Source organism: Sesamum indicum, linkage group LG8, assembly GCF_026168435.1.
Source record: "Sesamum indicum cultivar Baizhima isolate 11 linkage group LG8, ASM2616843v1, whole genome shotgun sequence".
Classification (NCBI taxonomy): Eukaryota; Viridiplantae; Streptophyta; class Magnoliopsida; order Lamiales; family Pedaliaceae; genus Sesamum; species Sesamum indicum.
The window spans coordinates 18,878,499-18,896,652 of NC_142664.1; the positions used below are offsets into that span (position 1 = coordinate 18,878,499).

Consider the following 18,154-nt stretch of genomic DNA (forward strand, 5'->3'; position numbering starts at 1 on the left):
TATCGAGTCACCTCCTAAGATTTTCAACCTAATGGATGGTGAAAAAATCATCCCAAGAGGCAACGTCTTCAAAAAAGAAAAAAATGCGTCGTTTCACTTCCTCCAAAGTCTTGGGGGGCTCCATCACTACATGTAAGAATTATTTATGGGGAGTCTCTCTTGAAAATGACGTCGAAATCCTCAAGACAAATGAAAAAATTTAGCGGAAGAGATGAATAAACTCTGAATAACTCCTATTAGTAGAGAATGAAAACAAATATTATCAAGAAATTAGTGATGGTGTAGTGGTAGGAGTTTTCATTTACCATCCTTTTGATTTGGGTTCAAAACCCAGGGGACACAAAAATAAGCATCTCCTCTCAACACTTGAAAACTCAAGCCAAGCTTGAGGAGGGCTCGGGGCGCACCGCGCCCGCGCCAGCCCTAGCCCTCCAGACGCGAGCGCAGGCAATGCCTCGAGCTATGAGGTGCGCTGCCTCGAGCTGGACGCGGGCGCGGGTGCACACGCACCCCGCCGGCTGGCACAGCTCGAGGGCGCGGGGTGCGACGCACCCCACCCCCCGGCTGAGGTAATGCCTCGAGCTGGTGGCTCGAGCTGGGCTTGGGGTGCATCGCTTAGTGGGTCCCCAGCTCGAGCCGTGCACCAGATACTGTTGGCCAAGAATTCGCACACCCCAGTGAATTGAAAAATAAGAAACGACTGCCCAACCATCCACTCCCATGTATTAACTCAATTCCGAAAAGTGTTTACTCTCGGACGAAATATTACACCGGGTGTGCATATTTCATCCGAGAGTGGGGGGCTATATGATGTATATTAGTAAAAAATATTAATTTCTAAGGGTAAAAATGTAATTTTATAGGTATGAGACACACCTTAAGCAAATGCAACCCACCACACCATATAACTTTCAACACCACTATAAATACCAAAATATTAATTTTTTATGGAGTTTACTATTCATTACACATTTTCTCTTGAGAAAAGCACCCATTTTGCGGAAATTGCAATTCACCTGGTGCGCAATTGTGTCGAGGTAAAATTCCCGATTTTATCCCTTAGTAAAAAACCTCAACCACATCATATAGAGATAGAGAGAGAAAAATAAAGATAATGTTAGAGATAGTGAGTATGTTTGGATTTATTTTTGGATATAATATAAAATAAGTATGGTATGTTTGATATTGTTTTGTGGAAAACAAAAACTACTATTCATTGTTAAATATATTTCTTTTATATATATTTATATATATGTATGAGTATATATATAATTTTTTTAGTTGTAAAGCTTATAATTAGTGAGGGTACTATTTCAGAATATTTCAAAATAACATCAAAATTTTCAAAATAAATTAAGATAAATATCATCCATATTTTCACTCATCTTCAAAATGCGCCAAAAACAAAATCAAACACTGTGTTAGTAACTTCAACAGGCTGACTGTGGTTTTGGTCTCATCACGTGACGGTGTTGATGATACACCCATCACCTGACAGCCGCACACGCTCCTCACGTGCACGCCAAACAAAAACCCTACTCCCCATCAATTTTCCCAAAATAACCCTCACTGCTCATGCGACTCCAGTATGCTACCAAACCCCCTATAGCTATGGCGTGCATCCAACAACAGAACGATTTCTATCAAACAAACGGGGCGTCAGTAACGCGCTTCTTTGCTTCGAACCTTGGTTTTGTCCACTAGTAGATATTCGACACGTGGAAGTCTCCAGCACTGTCTAGGCAGTCCCATTCCGGAACACGTGTCCCAGAAGGGCGAGGAGAGGACTCTCTCTCTCTCTCTCTCTCTCTCTCTATTTTCAGTCGGCCCATATTCAGGAGTTCTCTCGCTTTTTCCCCATCATCGTCTCTCTTTGAGAATAAGCATACGCGTATGTATATCGTATATCTTCGTCAATTTCAGAGGATACGGAAATCTTTGAGCATGAGTATCTAGTTCTCTAGGTGTCGTCTGCTCTCTCTGTCTCCTCGTCTACTCTTTGGAATCTGCGGCTGTTTGTTTTCTCAAGTATGGGTAAGGGCTTGCGTTCGTCACATGTGCTTCTTTATCTGATTCTTCGGTAGTTTTCTTTTGTTCAAGTGTTTGTTTCTATGCGGTATAAATTATGTGCCTTCGTGTTTCTTGTGCAAAGCACTACGCCAATCCCCGCCGGCGTGGGTTGGGTGTGTTGGGGGGGAGGGGGGGTTTACGCTAATGTTTTCCCCCGAATGATTTTGCTTTTGGGAGTAGCCGGGGATTTGATGTGAATTTTTCTTATTTGAGTTGGCCATATGACCCCCCCCCCCCCCAGTTTGAAACTGAAAGGCTTGTAAAGTTGTACTTTGAGATTGATTTTGGAATTAAATTTTCAGTTTTGGGACTATTCTTTGTTGATAAAGAGACATAATGATCTTTTGTTTTCTTCTGGAACTGGGCTTTGTTTCTTGGATTCCATCTACATCATTCTTTTGCTTTGTATTATATTTTTTGGCTTTGACTATTTATTTTTCCTGGGTATTTTCTCTAGTTTGTGGCTGGGGTGCCTTCAATGTTTGTGACAAGTTTGCAGATCGTGGCAACACTTTCTTACATTAATGAATTTGATGTTTTCCGAATAGTAAGGTTAGGGTTTGCTAGAAATTAGAATGGTATTAGTCTCATGAATGAATCCAACCGAGAGGGCAAAGTTATGCTACGCAACGTAGGAAAAAATTGTAGTGTGTTAATGTTGGTCCTTAAATTTCACACTCACTATTCTTGATGCACTGAATTTTGAAGAAGTTCACCAGCTCTGTTATTGATACTTAACTCTTGCTAAGTGGGCTTGCACTTGCTAATGCAAGGAATCCTTGCACTATGTCTGGACATGCAGATTTAGTTTATTGTGTTTAGAATTGTGTACTGTACAGTGTTGTCCATTTACTATGATTGCTGGCTTTGCATTAGATGTTTCGATGATGAAGATGGGTTAATTTGAACGGACAATCAGAACTCTTTCATATGCATGATCCGTCTTGTGTCGCAGCATTGGGTTGAGCATATAGCTGTTACTAGGGAAGTGCACAGCATTGTCATCCATCATGGATCACTCAGACCAGCGGCAGCAGTTTACCCACCATAACCAGCAACAACAGCAGCCAGCTGCAGGAGTTGTAGCCGGCAGCGGTCAGGTGGCGTATGCTTCTGCCCCTTATCAAGCAGCCCCTATGGTGGGTACCAGTGCTCCAGCTGTGACCGTTTCCTCTCCAACTCAGCCTCCCGCTGGTTTTGCCCCTCAACAACAGCTTGGCTACCATCAGCCCCAGCATTTTCATAGTCAGCAGCAACAACAGCAACTTCAAGCTTTCTGGGCGAATCAAATGCAAGAAATTGAGCAGACTACTGATTTCAAGAACCATAGTCTCCCGCTTGCTCGAATAAAAAAGATAATGAAAGCTGATAAAGATGTCAGAATGATTTCTGCTGAGGCTCCTGTGGTATTTGCCAAGGCATGTGAGATGTTCATCTTGGAGCTGACACTGCGATCTTGGATACATACTGAAGAAAATAAAAGGCGAACCCTTCAGAAGAATGATATTGCAGCTGCCATCTCAAGAACTGATGTGTTCGACTTTTTGGTCGATATTATCCCTAGAGATGAATTGAAAGAAGAGGGACTCGGCATCACTAAGGCTGCAATTCCGTTAGTTGGTTCTCCAGATGCTCTTCCATATTATTATGTGCCCCCACAGCCTCCCATCGCAGCAGCTGGAATGATGATGGGGAAGCCAGTCGACCAGGCAGCTCTATATGCTAGTCAACAGCCGCGACCACCTCTCCCTTTCATGCCATGGCCGCAGTCGCATACTCAGAGTCCATCTCAGCAGCCACCTCCACAGCAGCAACAAGGTGATTCATAATTGAGAGGCTAATTGCATCATAGCTGAATCCCCGGGGAAGTTGCATCATAATTGCCATGACCTCTTTGGCAAAAAGCTGGAGAAGTTTGTATTTTGTTATTGGAAAGTTGTGTAGTATTCCTAGTGGCCGTGGTGTAGGAACTTTTTACTGGTGTAGTGAAATGACCTTAAAGTTAGCTTACTCTGGTATACTTCATTTTGCTGGTGGGAACTGCTGAACAAATGGTAGAAAATGCTCCTCTCTGGAAAGGGAAAGAAAGAAGAACTCATTGGAAAATGATGGGCCCTTTAAACATGAAACTGTCATAAAAATGCAGTTCAACCTGTTTTTCTTTCCTCCTCGTGATTGAATGATAGCAACGCCAAACCGCTGGGTTGTGAACCGTTTGTCGAGTGGCATCATCCATCCAACTATTTGTATTGTTGGATGTTATATCTAGGTACAAGTTGAGTTCAATTCCGTACTGAATTGGAGGGGGGTTATAGGACGCAGGCTTACAGGGCTACTGCAAGGAAATTTTTGTAAGAGCTAAGTTATAAATTTATAGTATATTATGTACATTCCAATATGAAGAGTTTATGAGATGCTATTCGTTATAATGTACATGCAAAATGATTCTAGTAAAATTCAATTCTACACAATCATAAAATATTTTGTTGAATAATGTAAAATTTATTATCTACTATTTTATTTTTTTCATATGTAGACATTTTACCCAAAATTATTTCCTACAATACAAAAGCGAATTTTACAAGCAGGGGTCTTCCCAATTCCAATTATCCTAGAGTAGTCCACAGTCCACACACACCCGACTAAGTTTTCTGTCTTTATAATTTGATAAATTACATTCAACATTTTGAAGTTTTTCCGTTTAAGAAATAAGTTCATTCGTAAGTCAAATTCACTAGATTTGTTAATATTAATAAAATAAATAAAACTTGATACTTTTTCTCGACTAATTATTGATTTGTTGCAGGTTAAATAATTTTTTTCAAACTAAACTACCCTTATAGTAATGAAAAATATATCTCCTCACAATCGTTAACGCGTGAAAACGTGTGATGATAATTTGATCATAAAAAGATTTATTTAACTTGAAATAAGTCAGTTAGGGGTTAATATAAATTTTTCTCTCTCTCTCTCTCTTTTTTGTTAATATTAGACAAATTTAATAAATTTTGAGTAATGAAGGGACTTATTTATTAATAGACGAAAGCAAACTTCAGGGGTATTAAATGTAATTTTTCAAATTATAAGGAATCTACACGTAATTATACCAAATTTTAAGAGTGAGAAATGTAGTTTTCCCTTTTTTGGTACCTACTCTTTATTTAGTATGTCCTCTTTGGCTAACGCATTTAATAAGTTTACGAGTGTATGTGGCACACCAATATTTGTATGTAATTAATTTAAAATATTAAAATATATTTTTTATATTTTTAAACTATATATTTTAGTTAAATAAATAAAAAATATTACAAAGATAGAGGTTGTAAATAGTTATTTAGAAAAAAAAAAATGGAAGTTGAGAGAAAGAAAAAAATGGAGGTTGAGAAAAAAGAAAAAAATTACTGAAATAATTAAAAAAAGAAAATAGCAGATAAAAGAAGAGAGAGAGGGGCTCTTAGTAAATAATATAATATAGTATATATATTAAATTTCTAATAAAATAATGATAAAAAAATAACTACCAAAAAAGGATTGTTACGAAATTAGATAAATAAATAAAATAAACATTTAAAATATATATTAGTATATGAGAAGTTTTTTTCTCTCATAAATAATGGTTATAATGGTTTTTTCCTCTCATAAATATTTTTAGATTTATTTTCTTTTCGTAATTTTTAAAAATATATATATATATAATATTAATTTAAATATATATTTTAAAATATAAAATATTATTTATTATATGAATGAACCAGATTTCAAAATAATTAAAAAATGAAAACAGAACGAAAAGGAAAGGTGACAGGAGGTGCTCTCTCTCTTGAAGACATACAGTATAACTGCTTCTGACCCGCTTTTCAAAGAAAAGGCATCCATCTCACCAGTATTTGGTCTTCGCTTTCCGAATTCAATCAAGAAGCAATCACATCACATAATCGGGTATGGATTCTCCCTTCAAGCCCGATGTACTGAGAGGCAAGGTAGCTCTGCTGACTGGAGGCGGGTCGGGTATCGGGTTCGAGATTTCTACCCAGTTCGGCAAACACGGAGCGTCCATTGCTATCATGGGCCGCCGCAAGAACGTCCTTGACGACGCCGTCTCAGCCCTCCAATCCCTCGGCATCCCTGTAATCCTCTTCTCTTTACCCGTCGGAGATCGTCTAGTTTCCTCTTTTCTTCTCCAAATTGAAAGAATTGGCATTATAAATACTAAATGAAATTCAAACGTTGACAATTATGATTCGCCCATTCTATTGCAAAATTTGTATCTCAGGCCGTCGGGTTTGAAGGGGATGTTAGGAAAAGAGAAGATGCTCAAAGAGTTGTGGAAGCAACTGTGAAGCACTTCGGGAAGCTGGATATTCTTGTGAATGCTGCTGCTGGCAATTTTTTAGCGTCAGCTGAGGATCTCTCTCCTAATGGTTTTAAAACAGGTGTTTTAATAGAATTTGCTTTTTCCCCTTCTTTGTGGAAGCTCAATTGGACTTTGAAGCTTATATGACAGTGTTCTCTGAGGTTGTTGGATTGCCCCTTTCATAATTGTTAGCCAAATTCTTTGATCAAAGTATTGCAATTAACTAGCTATGCGCTAGTCCGGGAAGATGTATATAGCTGTTATTTTTCTTGCTTGAATGCATCTTGGAAATGGTTGAGGAGTTTAGGTCTGTGGGCTTCAGTTGCAATTTCTTTGTAGGATTCATACAATTCAAGATCAGTACCTCTTAAATGTCTTCGCACGAGGTTCTCTATATGATTGTTTTCAAAGAGAGTACAAGGCTTGGGACTTGCTTTTTGTGCATGATTGCATGTTCAATCATACGCAAAGAACCTGATTTGACTGAGTACCTGTTTGTAATTACTTCTTGCAGTGATGGATATTGATTCTGTTGGGACGTTTACAATGTGTCATGAAGCTCTTCCATACCTTAAGAAAGGTGGACCTGGAAGAAACTCGTCTACAGGAGGATTTATACTGAATATCAGTGCGACGTTGCACTATACGGCAGCCTGGTATCAAATCCATGTATCTGCTGCCAAGGTTTGTGAATTTGATGCTTACAGGTGAAAATAATTTGGCTCTCTTGAGAATCTTTGATCAATTATTTTTCCCTCTCTAGGCAGCTGTTGATGCCCTTACAAGAAATTTAGCCCTGGAATGGGGTACGGACTATGATATTAGAGTTAATGGGATTGCTCCAGGTCCCATAGGAGACACTCCTGGCATGAGTAAACTTGCACCTCAAGAGATAGATAGCAAAGCCAGAGACTATATGCCTCTCTTCAGACTTGGCACTAAGTGGGATATTGCCATGACTGCTGTCTACCTTGCCTCAGATGCCGGTCAGTAATCTTGCAATTCCTCATATTTTCTGATTGGCATAAACCTCTTGAGGCTTTTGTAAGGAAAGACAGGGGACTGCTTTTTTCATTACAAATGGTAGCATTCATAATGACTGTATTCTAATATCTGTTGCCTTGTCACCATTTGCATGAAGAGCTTTGATCTTTGTTTACATATTCTACTTTACAGTCAGATAGGATTCTATATTACTAAGTTTCTGGAATTTGTATTACAGACAACCTATGTTGTGTAAGTAGAAAAGATTCAAATAGTAACAGATGCATGATTCATGTAGTTCTCATAATATAATATCGAAGTTTCATATTCCAACAATCTATGCAAAACTGATCAGGTGTTCTTACACTTTCAGCTCTAACTACCCTTTCAAAAGTTTCTCAAACACCTCATTATATTAGGGGATTCAAATTTGAGTCTGGTTGCCCTGGTTGGACGTATAGCATGCAACATTCATCTCACATTAATGGCGATGGTGTTTGATTTTTCAGTTTCTTGAACTTTGCACCTTCTGTGTGAATAACAAAAGCTGAAGTTGCGTTAACTTACTGGTGTCCAAACTATTCCCAAGTTGCAGAATCCTTATCTTCTCCGTTCGTTGTTATAGCCATTCTAAATTATCCTAGTCTTACTAAAGAATCGATATTATTAATTTCGTCTCTTCCCTATTCTACGATGATCATAGTGTTCTCTTTGATGGATTGCCTTTATAGTCGTAACTGCTGCTCCGATGCACTTTAGAATTCTAATTAACTTGTTTATCTTGGAAACCTCATCACCTTCTCTCATTTATGCAAAGGTAAATTCATCAACGGAAGCATCCTACCGGTTGATGGAGGGCTTTGGCTCAGCAGGCCTCGTCATCTGCCCAAAGACGCCGTTAAACAGCTCTCTCGAACGGTGGAGAAAAGATCGCGTGCAGCTCCAACTGCGCTTCCTACCAGCAGACTGTAGCCTAACCTGAATGTTCAACAATATTGTCTGTCTACCTCTACCAATTAAGAATTGCAAACATAATACTTCTCAGAAATTAACTTTTATCACCTACTGTTTGTAATATGACTATGTAATCACCATTCAGGATTGATCTTGTTTGAGAAGTTTTTGATGTTTGAATTTAGGGTTACTTACATTTAGACCCTCATTAAAAATATACAATTACTCTTCTTTCCAAAAAAAGTCGTGAAATTACATTTACCCATCTGAAAATCCTCAATTTACACCTGATCTATTTCCGTTAAGATTTGAATGAAAATTGTTGGTGTTAGAGTAAGAAATTACATAAAATTTCAATTTTGTTCATCATTTTATCTTTTTACTTATAAAGAGATAAATGTACTATATATATGAAGTGGAGTTAATATCATTGTATTTTTTCTCTTATAAGTACAAAATAATTATATGAGACTATTAAATGAGAGGTAAAATTGAAAATTTATATAATTTTTTTGTAATGTCATTATTTTTTTATCTCACTAATAAAATGAGGTCAAGCATAAACAGTGAAATTTTAGGAGAAGCGTAATTATAGTTTTAATTTTTTTTTTTTTAAAAAATATAATTTCGTCTTTTTTAAAAAGATGCAAGTGTAATCAACCCTTGACTTTATGTCTGACATTTCAGGCTGCTCCTGGTTTTCTCCATGGCCAGGAGTTGCATTATTTGTTGGGCCCAAACCATTGATAGTCTAGTGCAGATATTCTGGGGGTGCTGAGAACTTTTCTGCACCATTGGTTTGAGACTAGGATCCATAGGCACAAATACCATATGATATGGGTACAGTGATATAAAAAATATAAAATAAAATTAGAATACAACACGACACTGATAACACTATATAATATATATTTTTATTATATATATTTTCAATTTTTCATAAAATTAGAATATATAATAGAAAAAAATATTAAGATAAAATATAAAATAAGTATGTGTTACATCTATATTTTTAATTAAATATAACTTCAAAAATATACACAATCAGTTTATTTAAAAAAAAACACAATGAAGTTTTTTTAATAATTTAATTAATTAAATCGTGAACATCTTTTAAATTTTTAGTAATTTTATCCTAATACTTTTAGTTTAAGAAGAGTTAATTAATTTTTTTTCTTTTTATTAAGCTTATTTTTTCAAGACATCCCATTTTTTTAAATTATTAAAAAACAAATTAAAATACGTCCAAAACGTGTCATTTGTGGTGTGTTCGAAGCTGTGTCCCCTTTTCTTTTTGATTTTTGGACACTTCGATACTGTGTTTGAATCATGTCTTTATCTAACAATACATTAAGTAATTTTTTGAAATATTCGTATATTATAGATTTGAAAGAGGTAGACCTTAGTGCATACCCACAAATTAGTGAAAGATGGGAGTTAACTTATTTCTTTTCATATTTGCCAATCACTTGAAAATTACTCAAAATCATACCCAAAAGACAAATAAAGAAACGATTATATGCAAAATTGTTGGTCATAATAGGTTTTACCAACAAATTTGAAGGCGTAAGTTTAAGTATTACTGTCATTTTATATAATTTATTTATCGTTATTAATTATATTGATGTATTGGTTGAATAGAGCTATTATTCAGTATTTTTAGACGAGTTATTGTAATTTATTTACCATTATTAGTTCATCACCTTTTAGGAATTTGGTGATACTGTTTATGTGAATTTGTACTCACATCAATTGTTGTGTCCAAGTATAATTGCCATGTTTACCCCTCTTCTATCTTTTATTTATTAAAAAAATAAAAATAAAGAAGGGTGGAAATGATTGATGGGAGAAAGAAAATAAAAAAAAAGTATTTTTTTTTTTTAATTTCTTTAGGTAGAAGATGTAAAAATATGACAAGTTTTTTGGCAAAATAAATAGAAAAAACATAACCACAAGACAAGCATGGAAGCACAGTGAGCCTGAAAATCATCGAACATCTTCAACCTCTACTCAGCGATAAGAGAAATCTGAAATCTCCTCAACACCCAATCCCCACACCCTCTCCACAAACAATATTACCCCTTCAATCCACACCTTTTGTTCTTTTTCATTTCACTTCCACAATTGTCAGAGGAGAGAGAGCCGCCGACCCATTCCACACACCGTGACAATGGCGTCTTCAGCTGCATCACCAGCCTTCTGCGGCATTCCCAAGGCCTCCACCGCCGCCGCCAGGGCCTCTCTCACTGCCCCCACCACCCGTTTCCTTTCGAAGACTCCACTCCGACGCTTGGGCTTCGCCGCCGCTGCCGCCGACCCGCTTCTCTCACACCATGTGGCCACCAAGCTGGTTTCATTCAAGAACGCCTCGGCTAAGCCCGTCAGAGGAGTGGCCTCGATGGCGAAGAAGAGTGTGGGAGACCTCAGCGGGGCGGACCTCAAGGGTAAAAAGGTGTTTGTCAGGGCTGACCTCAATGTGCCTCTTGATGACAGCCAGAATATTACTGATGACACTAGGATTAGAGCTGCTGTCCCCACCATTAAGCACTTGATCAGCAATGGTGCTAAGGTCATACTTTCCAGTCACTTGGTGAGTGATTTTACGGGATTTTCGTTTTGATTAATGTTTCTGCGAGTTCCAGAAATGCGTTTGATCATATGTTGCTGCAATTCTCCTATCTGGGGTCTTCATGTTTGTATCTGAATTTCTTCATACATTTGTTGACTACTAGAATAGAGTTTCGATCTTGTGTCTGTTCCATGTAAAGTTATACAGACGCAATACCTAATTGGGGAGTTTCGGTTCCCAGAATTTGTTTGATTCAGAATAGATCAAAGACCATTTTTTCTCTTTCGGAGTTTTTGATTTTTGGAATGTATGGACTATATATACAATATGATCAAGCTCCCGTTACATGAAACGAGTTAATCTTCGGTCATTGTTTTGTTTTGAGCTCAAAGGATATACAAGTTTAAATGGCAAAATGCCAATATTTGCTCTCATGGGATTCTTTTTCTAATCTTATTTTTCTATTTCATACTATAAAGAATATCTTCATTGTGATGCCTCTTTCTTCTTGTTAGTTTTTCCTCGTTATTGGTTATGTTTTCATCCCTTCAGATGAGACAAAATTGTTCTACTCAATTGAGATGCTTCTTAATGTATCATTAAGTTGTTTCTTTCAATCAATTATTGGTGATTTTTTGTTATTTGTTTAGGTGATATATGTCTTACGTAGGATCTTATTTATATGTGTGACATGCTTTTAGTTTGTGACTGCCTGAGTTCATACTTGGTTCTTATTCTTGGCTTCTCAGGGACGACCAAAAGGCGTCACTCCTAAATACAGTCTCGCACCTCTTGTTCCCAGGCTTTCTGAACTACTTGGTATTCAGGTACCATTTATAGGAAATTAAAGAGAAGAATGTAATTAGGGAAATAGCACGACATAATTCTGTTTCCAGAAGCCACTTGAAGAAATTCAGTGCTCATTCATTTCTGCTTATGCATTATTACTGGTTGAGCTTTTCTACGCCGACTGTACTGATCCAGGTTGTGAAAGCTGATGACTGCATTGGCCCAGAGGTTGAGAAATTGGTGGCTTCACTACCTGAAGGTGGAGTCCTCCTGCTTGAGAATGTGAGGTTCTATAAAGAGGAAGAGAAGAACGAGCCTGAGTTCGCAAAGAAGCTTGCCTCGTTGGCTGACCTATTTGTGAATGATGCCTTCGGTACTGCACACAGAGCACATGCCTCTACTGAGGGAGTTACAAAATTCTTGAAGCCCTCTGTTGCTGGTTTCCTTTTACAAAAGGTTAGATCATACCATATTACACGTGGGGATCAGCATACAAGTGTAGCGTTTAATTTCTTGTTTGTTAACCTTCAAGGTCCGTTTTTGCTGTTTCAGGAGCTGGACTATCTAGTTGGAGCAGTCTCAAGCCCAAAGAGACCGTTTGCTGCTATTGTGGGTGGTTCAAAGGTCTCCTCTAAGATTGGAGTGATTGAATCACTTCTAGAGAAGTGTGATATATTGCTGTTGGGTGGAGGAATGATCTTCACATTTTACAAAGCACAAGGGCTGTCAGTTGGATCATCCCTGGTTGAAGAAGACAAGCTAGATCTTGCAACATCACTCCTCGAGAAGGCCAAGGCTAAAGGAGTGAGTCTCTTGCTACCCACAGATGTGGTTATAGCCGACAAGTTCGCCCCAGATGCAGAGAGCAAGGTCCTATTCGTTGAGCCTTAAAATCTCTAGTTAATTGCTCCCTTCTTTATCTGTCAGTGTGTTAATCTGTAACTGTGTCTCCCGAGGCCAACTTTCTTGCTCGGCTACAATTGATTCAGACCATTATTTCAGAATGTTTAGCTTTATTAGTCTTCAAATGCTATGTTAAATCTGGAACATGCAGGTTGTGCCAGCATCAGCTATCCCAGATGGCTGGATGGGTTTGGACATTGGACCAGATTCTGTCAAGACATTCAGCGATGCCCTGGAGACAACAAAAACTGTTATTTGGAATGGACCAATGGGAGTGTTTGAGTTCGACAAGTTTGCTGTTGGCACTGAGGTATCTTTTACTATATCTGCAAACCATTTTCTACCAACTTGATGCATCAAAAAACAAAAAAGAAGTATTATAAAACGCACGTACTGAGAATGTTGGTTGTTGTTTGCAGGCAATTGCAAATAAGCTGGCTGAGCTTAGTGGGAAGGGGGTGACGACAATTATTGGTGGTGGAGATTCAGTTGCAGCTGTGGAGAAAGTTGGAGTTGCTAACGTGATGAGCCACATATCAACCGGCGGTGGTGCCAGTTTGGAGCTCTTGGAAGGCAAAGAACTCCCCGGTGTCCTTGCCCTCGATGAAGCCACTCCAGTTGCCGTGTAAGGGCATTACGTAAGACGTCCATTCTAATCAATTTTTTTAACCCAGTCCGGTAACTATGTGTCTTTCCTGAACAAGAGATGTTGTAGAATACGGACGAGTTCCATGTAATATATCGTCTCGATCAGGCTTTTTCTTGTCCAAAACACAATAATGAATGGAGAAAAATTTGAGGAAGGAATGTATTTTGATATCTCCATTCTTTGCTGCCCTCTTTTCTGGTAATAATACTAGCTTTGTTTAGTCATTGTGAGGATCTCTGATTGACATCTGGTGTTTTGTAAAAGGTTAGAAGGGGGCCATTGAAAATCTTGAGCAAACTGTGAAACACAATTGATGCGCTTGCCTAAGCTGAAGGTCTCATCACCATTGTGAGGCTCACAGTCACAGGTGGAGTTTTCCCCAAAATGGTGGTCCCTTTAGCTTCTTATAATTATTCATAAAGCAAGTTGCTCTTGGCCAACCCACCACACTGGATCAATAATTTTTCTCCCTGCTACCTTATTATATACTTAATTCAAATTTTAAATAAATCAACTAAATAGTTCAGTCAACCAGCCAAAAAATGCTAATATATACTTTTAAATTTATACACTTATTATATGAAAAATATGATTCATTTAACTTTCCTTTGTCATTCGTTATTAAATTGGATAAGTTGCTAATATAACTTTATAAGATATTTACTCTGTACTATTAAGGCCCGATTTTTATTCATACGTCCGGTATAAATAACTATTTTTCTTGAATAATTCAATTCAAACTGTTCGAGTTATATACCACAATTAATACAAAACTTCTTTTTTTTTCTCACCTATTACTAAAATAACTCATATCACCAAATAAATAAAATTTTGTTGTTCTAAATCATCTGATATTACCCAAATTCAAGTTAAGTAGAATTCCAAAAGAGCAATAGGGAAAGGTAATAACAAGCACATTCACATCTCAGGTTAAGTACTTTCTTGATGCCCAACCACATTCATTCATCAATAATAACAAGGTAGATTATATTTGCTGAATTATGGTTGTTTTTATATTTTGGCATCTAACTTTTTTTTGTGTCTCATCTTAACTTGGTGAAATTTTACACTTTGTTATTTATAACTAATTTTTCACTAAGCTTTTTATTAAAAAAAATATCATATGCAGTGCACATGTGATCTTTAAGAATTATGTGATGTGATATTTTTCTGATTAAAAAATAAATAAAAACAGGTCATATATGATAAAGTACAAATTTTACAAAGTTAATATGATAAATTGACATAAAAAAATTTAAATACTTAAATATAAAAATACATATAATTCAAATGATAAAATATAATTTATCCATAAGAATAATAAAAGCACTACTGATCAAATTATACAAGGAGCAATAACTTCCATTTGTCTCGGGTCATGTTCAGCAAAAACCGGATTTAATTTTAGCCTGTGACCTATTCTCTAACATACATACATATATATTTACGACACCTTCTCGATTCTTCCACTACATTTTCGCGTATGTGATCTTCTCCGCACCACATTTCACAGTTATTGAACCAGAACTTCCATTCTCGATACTCGAGGTAGGCGTAATTTTTATCTTCTCCACAAATCCTACTGTCTTCTACGTATACGTGACTGATTGTTATTGAGATATTGATTTGCTTTGAGTTTGTGTTTGTGTAGGATTTTGATTTGAATAGTAGAAATGGCGACGAAGAAGAGCGTTGGATCATTGAAGGAAGCCGATCTGAAGGGGAAGAGAGTTTTCGTCAGAGTGGATCTGAACGTGCCTTTGGATGATACCTTCCACATCACCGATGATACCAGGATTAGGGCCGCCGTCCCTACTATTAAGTACTTGATTGACCACGGCGCCAAAGTCATACTCTCCAGTCACCTCGTATGTGCTTTCGAGTCCTTTTAGTTGCAGTTCAACTGAAGAATTAATGAGTGTTGTTTAAATTTCAGTGTTCTGGTTCGGATTTATTATTTGATTTCAGTTATGAAGCCAGATTTATAAATGTGTATGTGTTGGTTGATTTATTGTTTGTGTTTAAATTAAACCGCGAAGCTTTGAATTGAAAGATTTGTTACTCTCAGCTATATTTTTAAACTTCTGACAAGTCTGTTCCATATGATGCTCCTCTGCTTCTTAGGCTCGAGTGCAACTGATTGATTATCTCGCACTTTATGTTGCATTGTAGTGGAAGATTTGTTGCTCTCAGTTATATTTTTAAATTTATGGCAAGTCTGTTCCATATGATGCTTCTCTGGTTCTTAGACTCGAGTGCAACTGATTGATTATCTCATACTTTCTGTTGCATTGTATTCGAAGATTTGTTGCTCTCAGTTATATTTTTAAACTTCTGACAACTCTGTACCATGTGATGCTTCTGTGGTTAGACTCGAGTGCAAGTAATTGATTATCCCATGCTTTCTATTGCATTGTATTGGAAGATTTGTTGGTCTGAGTTATATTTTTGTGTGAAAATCTCTTGGACATCCATAGATGCCCAAATTCATAATCCGGTGATGAAGTTCAATCATTATGCCTTTCATATGTGTTTTAGGGGCGTCCAAAAGGCGTCACACCAAAGTACAGTTTGAAGCCCCTTGTTCCTAGACTCTCTGAGCTTCTTGGAGTTGAGGTATGTGTTATAGGAGTTTGAGTTCATGTCTGGAGATGCCTTTGTCTTATCTAACTTCTTTGATATTTCCAGGTGAGGGTGGCTAACGATTGTATTGGTGAAGAAGTTGAGAAGTTGGTAGCTAGCTTGCCCGAGGGAGGCGTTCTTCTCCTGGAAAATGTTAGATTTTACAAAGAGGAGGAGAAGAATGACCCTGAGTTTGCAAAAAAGCTTGCATCCCTTGCCGACTTGTATGTTAACGATGCATTTGGAACTGCACATAGGGCTCATGCTTCAACTGAAGGGGTTGCCAAGTACTTGAAGCCTTCTGTTGCTGGATTCCTTATGCAGAAGGTTCGTGAGTGTTATACACTTTAATAATTCCTAATCCAATCTTGATTGTGAATGTAGTAGTTATTTCTCATATTGTAAGAAGTTTTGCACTTCCTGCGCCACATATTCCTAGAAGGTATTTTGATGTTAGATGGTCGGAGGAAGTTAGCTGCCCCAATATTTCGTTTTCTACTGGCTGCTCTTGATTCTTATATGTATGAATGGACATGTGCTCCTGAGTCATACTGTGACTTCTTTACTGTGCTTTTCAGGAGCTTGATTATTTAGTTGGGGCTGTGGCCAATCCGCAGAAGCCATTTGCAGCAATTGTTGGTGGTTCAAAGGTATCCAGTAAAATTGGTGTTATAGAGTCACTGTTAGAGAAGGTAGACCTCCTCTTGCTTGGTGGAGGAATGATCTTTACGTTCTACAAAGCCCAAGGACATGCTGTGGGATCTTCACTTGTAGAGGAAGACAAGCTTGGTCTTGCAACTTCACTTATGGAGAAGGCTAAAACTAAGGGTGTTTCTCTCTTGCTACCTTCTGATGTAGTTATTGCTGACAAGTTTGCTGCTGATGCTAACAGCAAGGTTGGTAGTTTTACTTAACTCGTAAATATGACTTTTGGCTGCACTGCTTGAATTAATTTAAGTTTCAGAGACGATTCTGCAGTGCTATATCTAACAAATTCGCCTTGTTCAACAATGAAACAGATGCAGCACTGTTTTTGACAATTCATGCTATAAAAGCATTTGTACTTGCTATATCAGTATTACGATTTTGCTATTCCTGTTTCTTTAGGTTGTTCCGGCATCTCAAATTCCTGATGGCTGGATGGGTTTGGATATTGGTCCCGACAGTATTAAATCATTCGGTGAAGCTTTGGAGACTACCAAGACCATCATCTGGAATGGACCTATGGGCGTCTTTGAATTTGATAAGTTTGCAGCAGGAACAGAGGTACTTGATATCATGAAATACATTTAGCTTCATGATGTTTGTCCGCATAAAATTTCACAAGTTGTAGCTTTGGAATTAAGCAGGTTTAATTGTTTTTCCAGGCCATTGCCAAGAAATTGGCGGAACTTAGTGGCAAGGGGGTGACGACAATCATCGGAGGAGGTGACTCTGTTGCTGCTGTTGAGAAGGTTGGTCTGGCAGACAAGATGAGCCATATCTCAACTGGAGGGGGTGCCAGCTTGGAACTTCTCGAGGGGAAGACACTACCTGGAGTTCTTGCTCTTGATGATGCTTAAGCAATCGTTCCTGCTATTTTTCATTTTTGTCCATCCCTCAGTTTTCATGTCTGGTTTTGGCCAGAGCGTGTTTACATTACTGTCAGAGCTGGCCTTGTAGAGTGGTAGATCAAATTTAAATAATCTCTACCATGACTTGAAATTCATGCTTTGCTGAATAACAATTTTTTTCTGGTTTTGCTTGTTGATATAATGGAGTGATGATTTCAGGATTCTCCTACCGCTTGCATGTTTTGTGATACTGGATGGAGTGAATGAAGACTACCACACGGTGCACATATGAAATCAGTGATTGCTTGAGAATTGCTCTACAATTGTGTTAAATCCATTCAATTTACCGCTGCTGGAATGTGAAATGTAGATTTTGTCTGCACCTTATGTTTTCCTTTTAGGCGCATCTGTCAATTGATGCAATTACATCCATATGAAGACATCAAAACTCATTAAATTTGACATGCCATTAGACTGCCGTGGTTTATGGTTATATTTTGCTGTGATGTCTGGACAATCATTCTTTTTCTGTTTGATCGCACTTGGGGGTGTCAAATTTGCTAGGAAGTTTCAAGTTGTGTATTTTAACAATTATGTTCTGAGCAATAGAAGACACAAGTTCTCCCCAAGAAAATACTCATCCGTGGCTCAATACTGCACCCAACCTAGTAATCCGTTCGACGTGATCAAAAATAGTTATTAGAAAA

At 37.6% G+C, this 18,154-nt stretch overlaps 4 protein-coding genes across 8 annotated transcripts; all 4 read left to right on the top strand.

Moving 5' to 3' along the window:
* The first annotated feature begins 1,725 nt into the window (after positions 1-1,725).
* On the top strand, positions 1,726-4,080 carry LOC105168102 (nuclear transcription factor Y subunit C-2). 4 transcript variants are annotated; one of them, XM_011088041.3, is made up of 2 exons: positions 1,726-2,028; positions 3,026-4,080. In XM_011088041.3, the coding sequence occupies exon 2, from the start codon at positions 3,081-3,083 to the stop codon at positions 3,897-3,899; it is 819 nt and encodes a 272-aa protein (XP_011086343.1). In that variant the 5' UTR covers positions 1,726-2,028; positions 3,026-3,080; the 3' UTR covers positions 3,900-4,080. The 4 variants fall into 4 exon arrangements, with proteins under 4 accessions (XP_011086343.1, XP_011086340.1, XP_011086342.1 ...); XM_011088038.3 differs by having other exon boundaries at positions 1,728-2,034; positions 2,947-4,080; XM_011088040.3 differs by having other exon boundaries at positions 1,728-2,028; positions 2,947-4,080.
* A 1,768-nt stretch (positions 4,081-5,848) lies between these two features.
* Positions 5,849-8,542, top strand: LOC105168104 (peroxisomal 2,4-dienoyl-CoA reductase [(3E)-enoyl-CoA-producing]). The gene is made up of 5 exons (XM_011088042.3): positions 5,849-6,197; positions 6,344-6,503; positions 6,939-7,108; positions 7,188-7,410; positions 8,226-8,542. The coding sequence occupies exons 1-5, from the start codon at positions 6,012-6,014 to the stop codon at positions 8,378-8,380; spliced, it is 894 nt and encodes a 297-aa protein (XP_011086344.1). The 5' UTR covers positions 5,849-6,011; the 3' UTR covers positions 8,381-8,542.
* Positions 8,543-10,316: 1,774 nt separating this feature from the next.
* On the top strand, positions 10,317-13,496 carry LOC105168105 (phosphoglycerate kinase, chloroplastic). Its single transcript, XM_011088044.3, has 6 exons — positions 10,317-10,952; positions 11,681-11,758; positions 11,916-12,176; positions 12,273-12,590; positions 12,775-12,933; positions 13,043-13,496. Exons 1-6 carry the CDS (start codon positions 10,533-10,535, stop codon positions 13,250-13,252), a joined length of 1,446 nt encoding a protein of 481 aa, XP_011086346.1. The 5' UTR covers positions 10,317-10,532; the 3' UTR covers positions 13,253-13,496.
* A 1,166-nt stretch (positions 13,497-14,662) lies between these two features.
* On the top strand, positions 14,663-17,940 carry LOC105168106 (phosphoglycerate kinase, cytosolic). 2 transcript variants are annotated; one of them, XR_016066864.1, is made up of 8 exons: positions 14,663-14,820; positions 14,924-15,140; positions 15,811-15,888; positions 15,961-16,221; positions 16,473-16,790; positions 17,002-17,160; positions 17,262-17,560; positions 17,667-17,940. XR_016066864.1 is itself a non-coding variant. In XM_011088045.3 (7 exons), the coding sequence occupies exons 2-7, from the start codon at positions 14,946-14,948 to the stop codon at positions 17,454-17,456; spliced, it is 1,206 nt and encodes a 401-aa protein (XP_011086347.1). In that variant the 5' UTR covers positions 14,663-14,820; positions 14,924-14,945; the 3' UTR covers positions 17,457-17,649. The 2 variants fall into 2 exon arrangements, 1 of the variants encoding a protein (XP_011086347.1); XM_011088045.3 differs by lacking the exon at positions 17,667-17,940 and having other exon boundaries at positions 17,262-17,649.
* Positions 17,941-18,154: the final 214 nt, after the last annotated feature.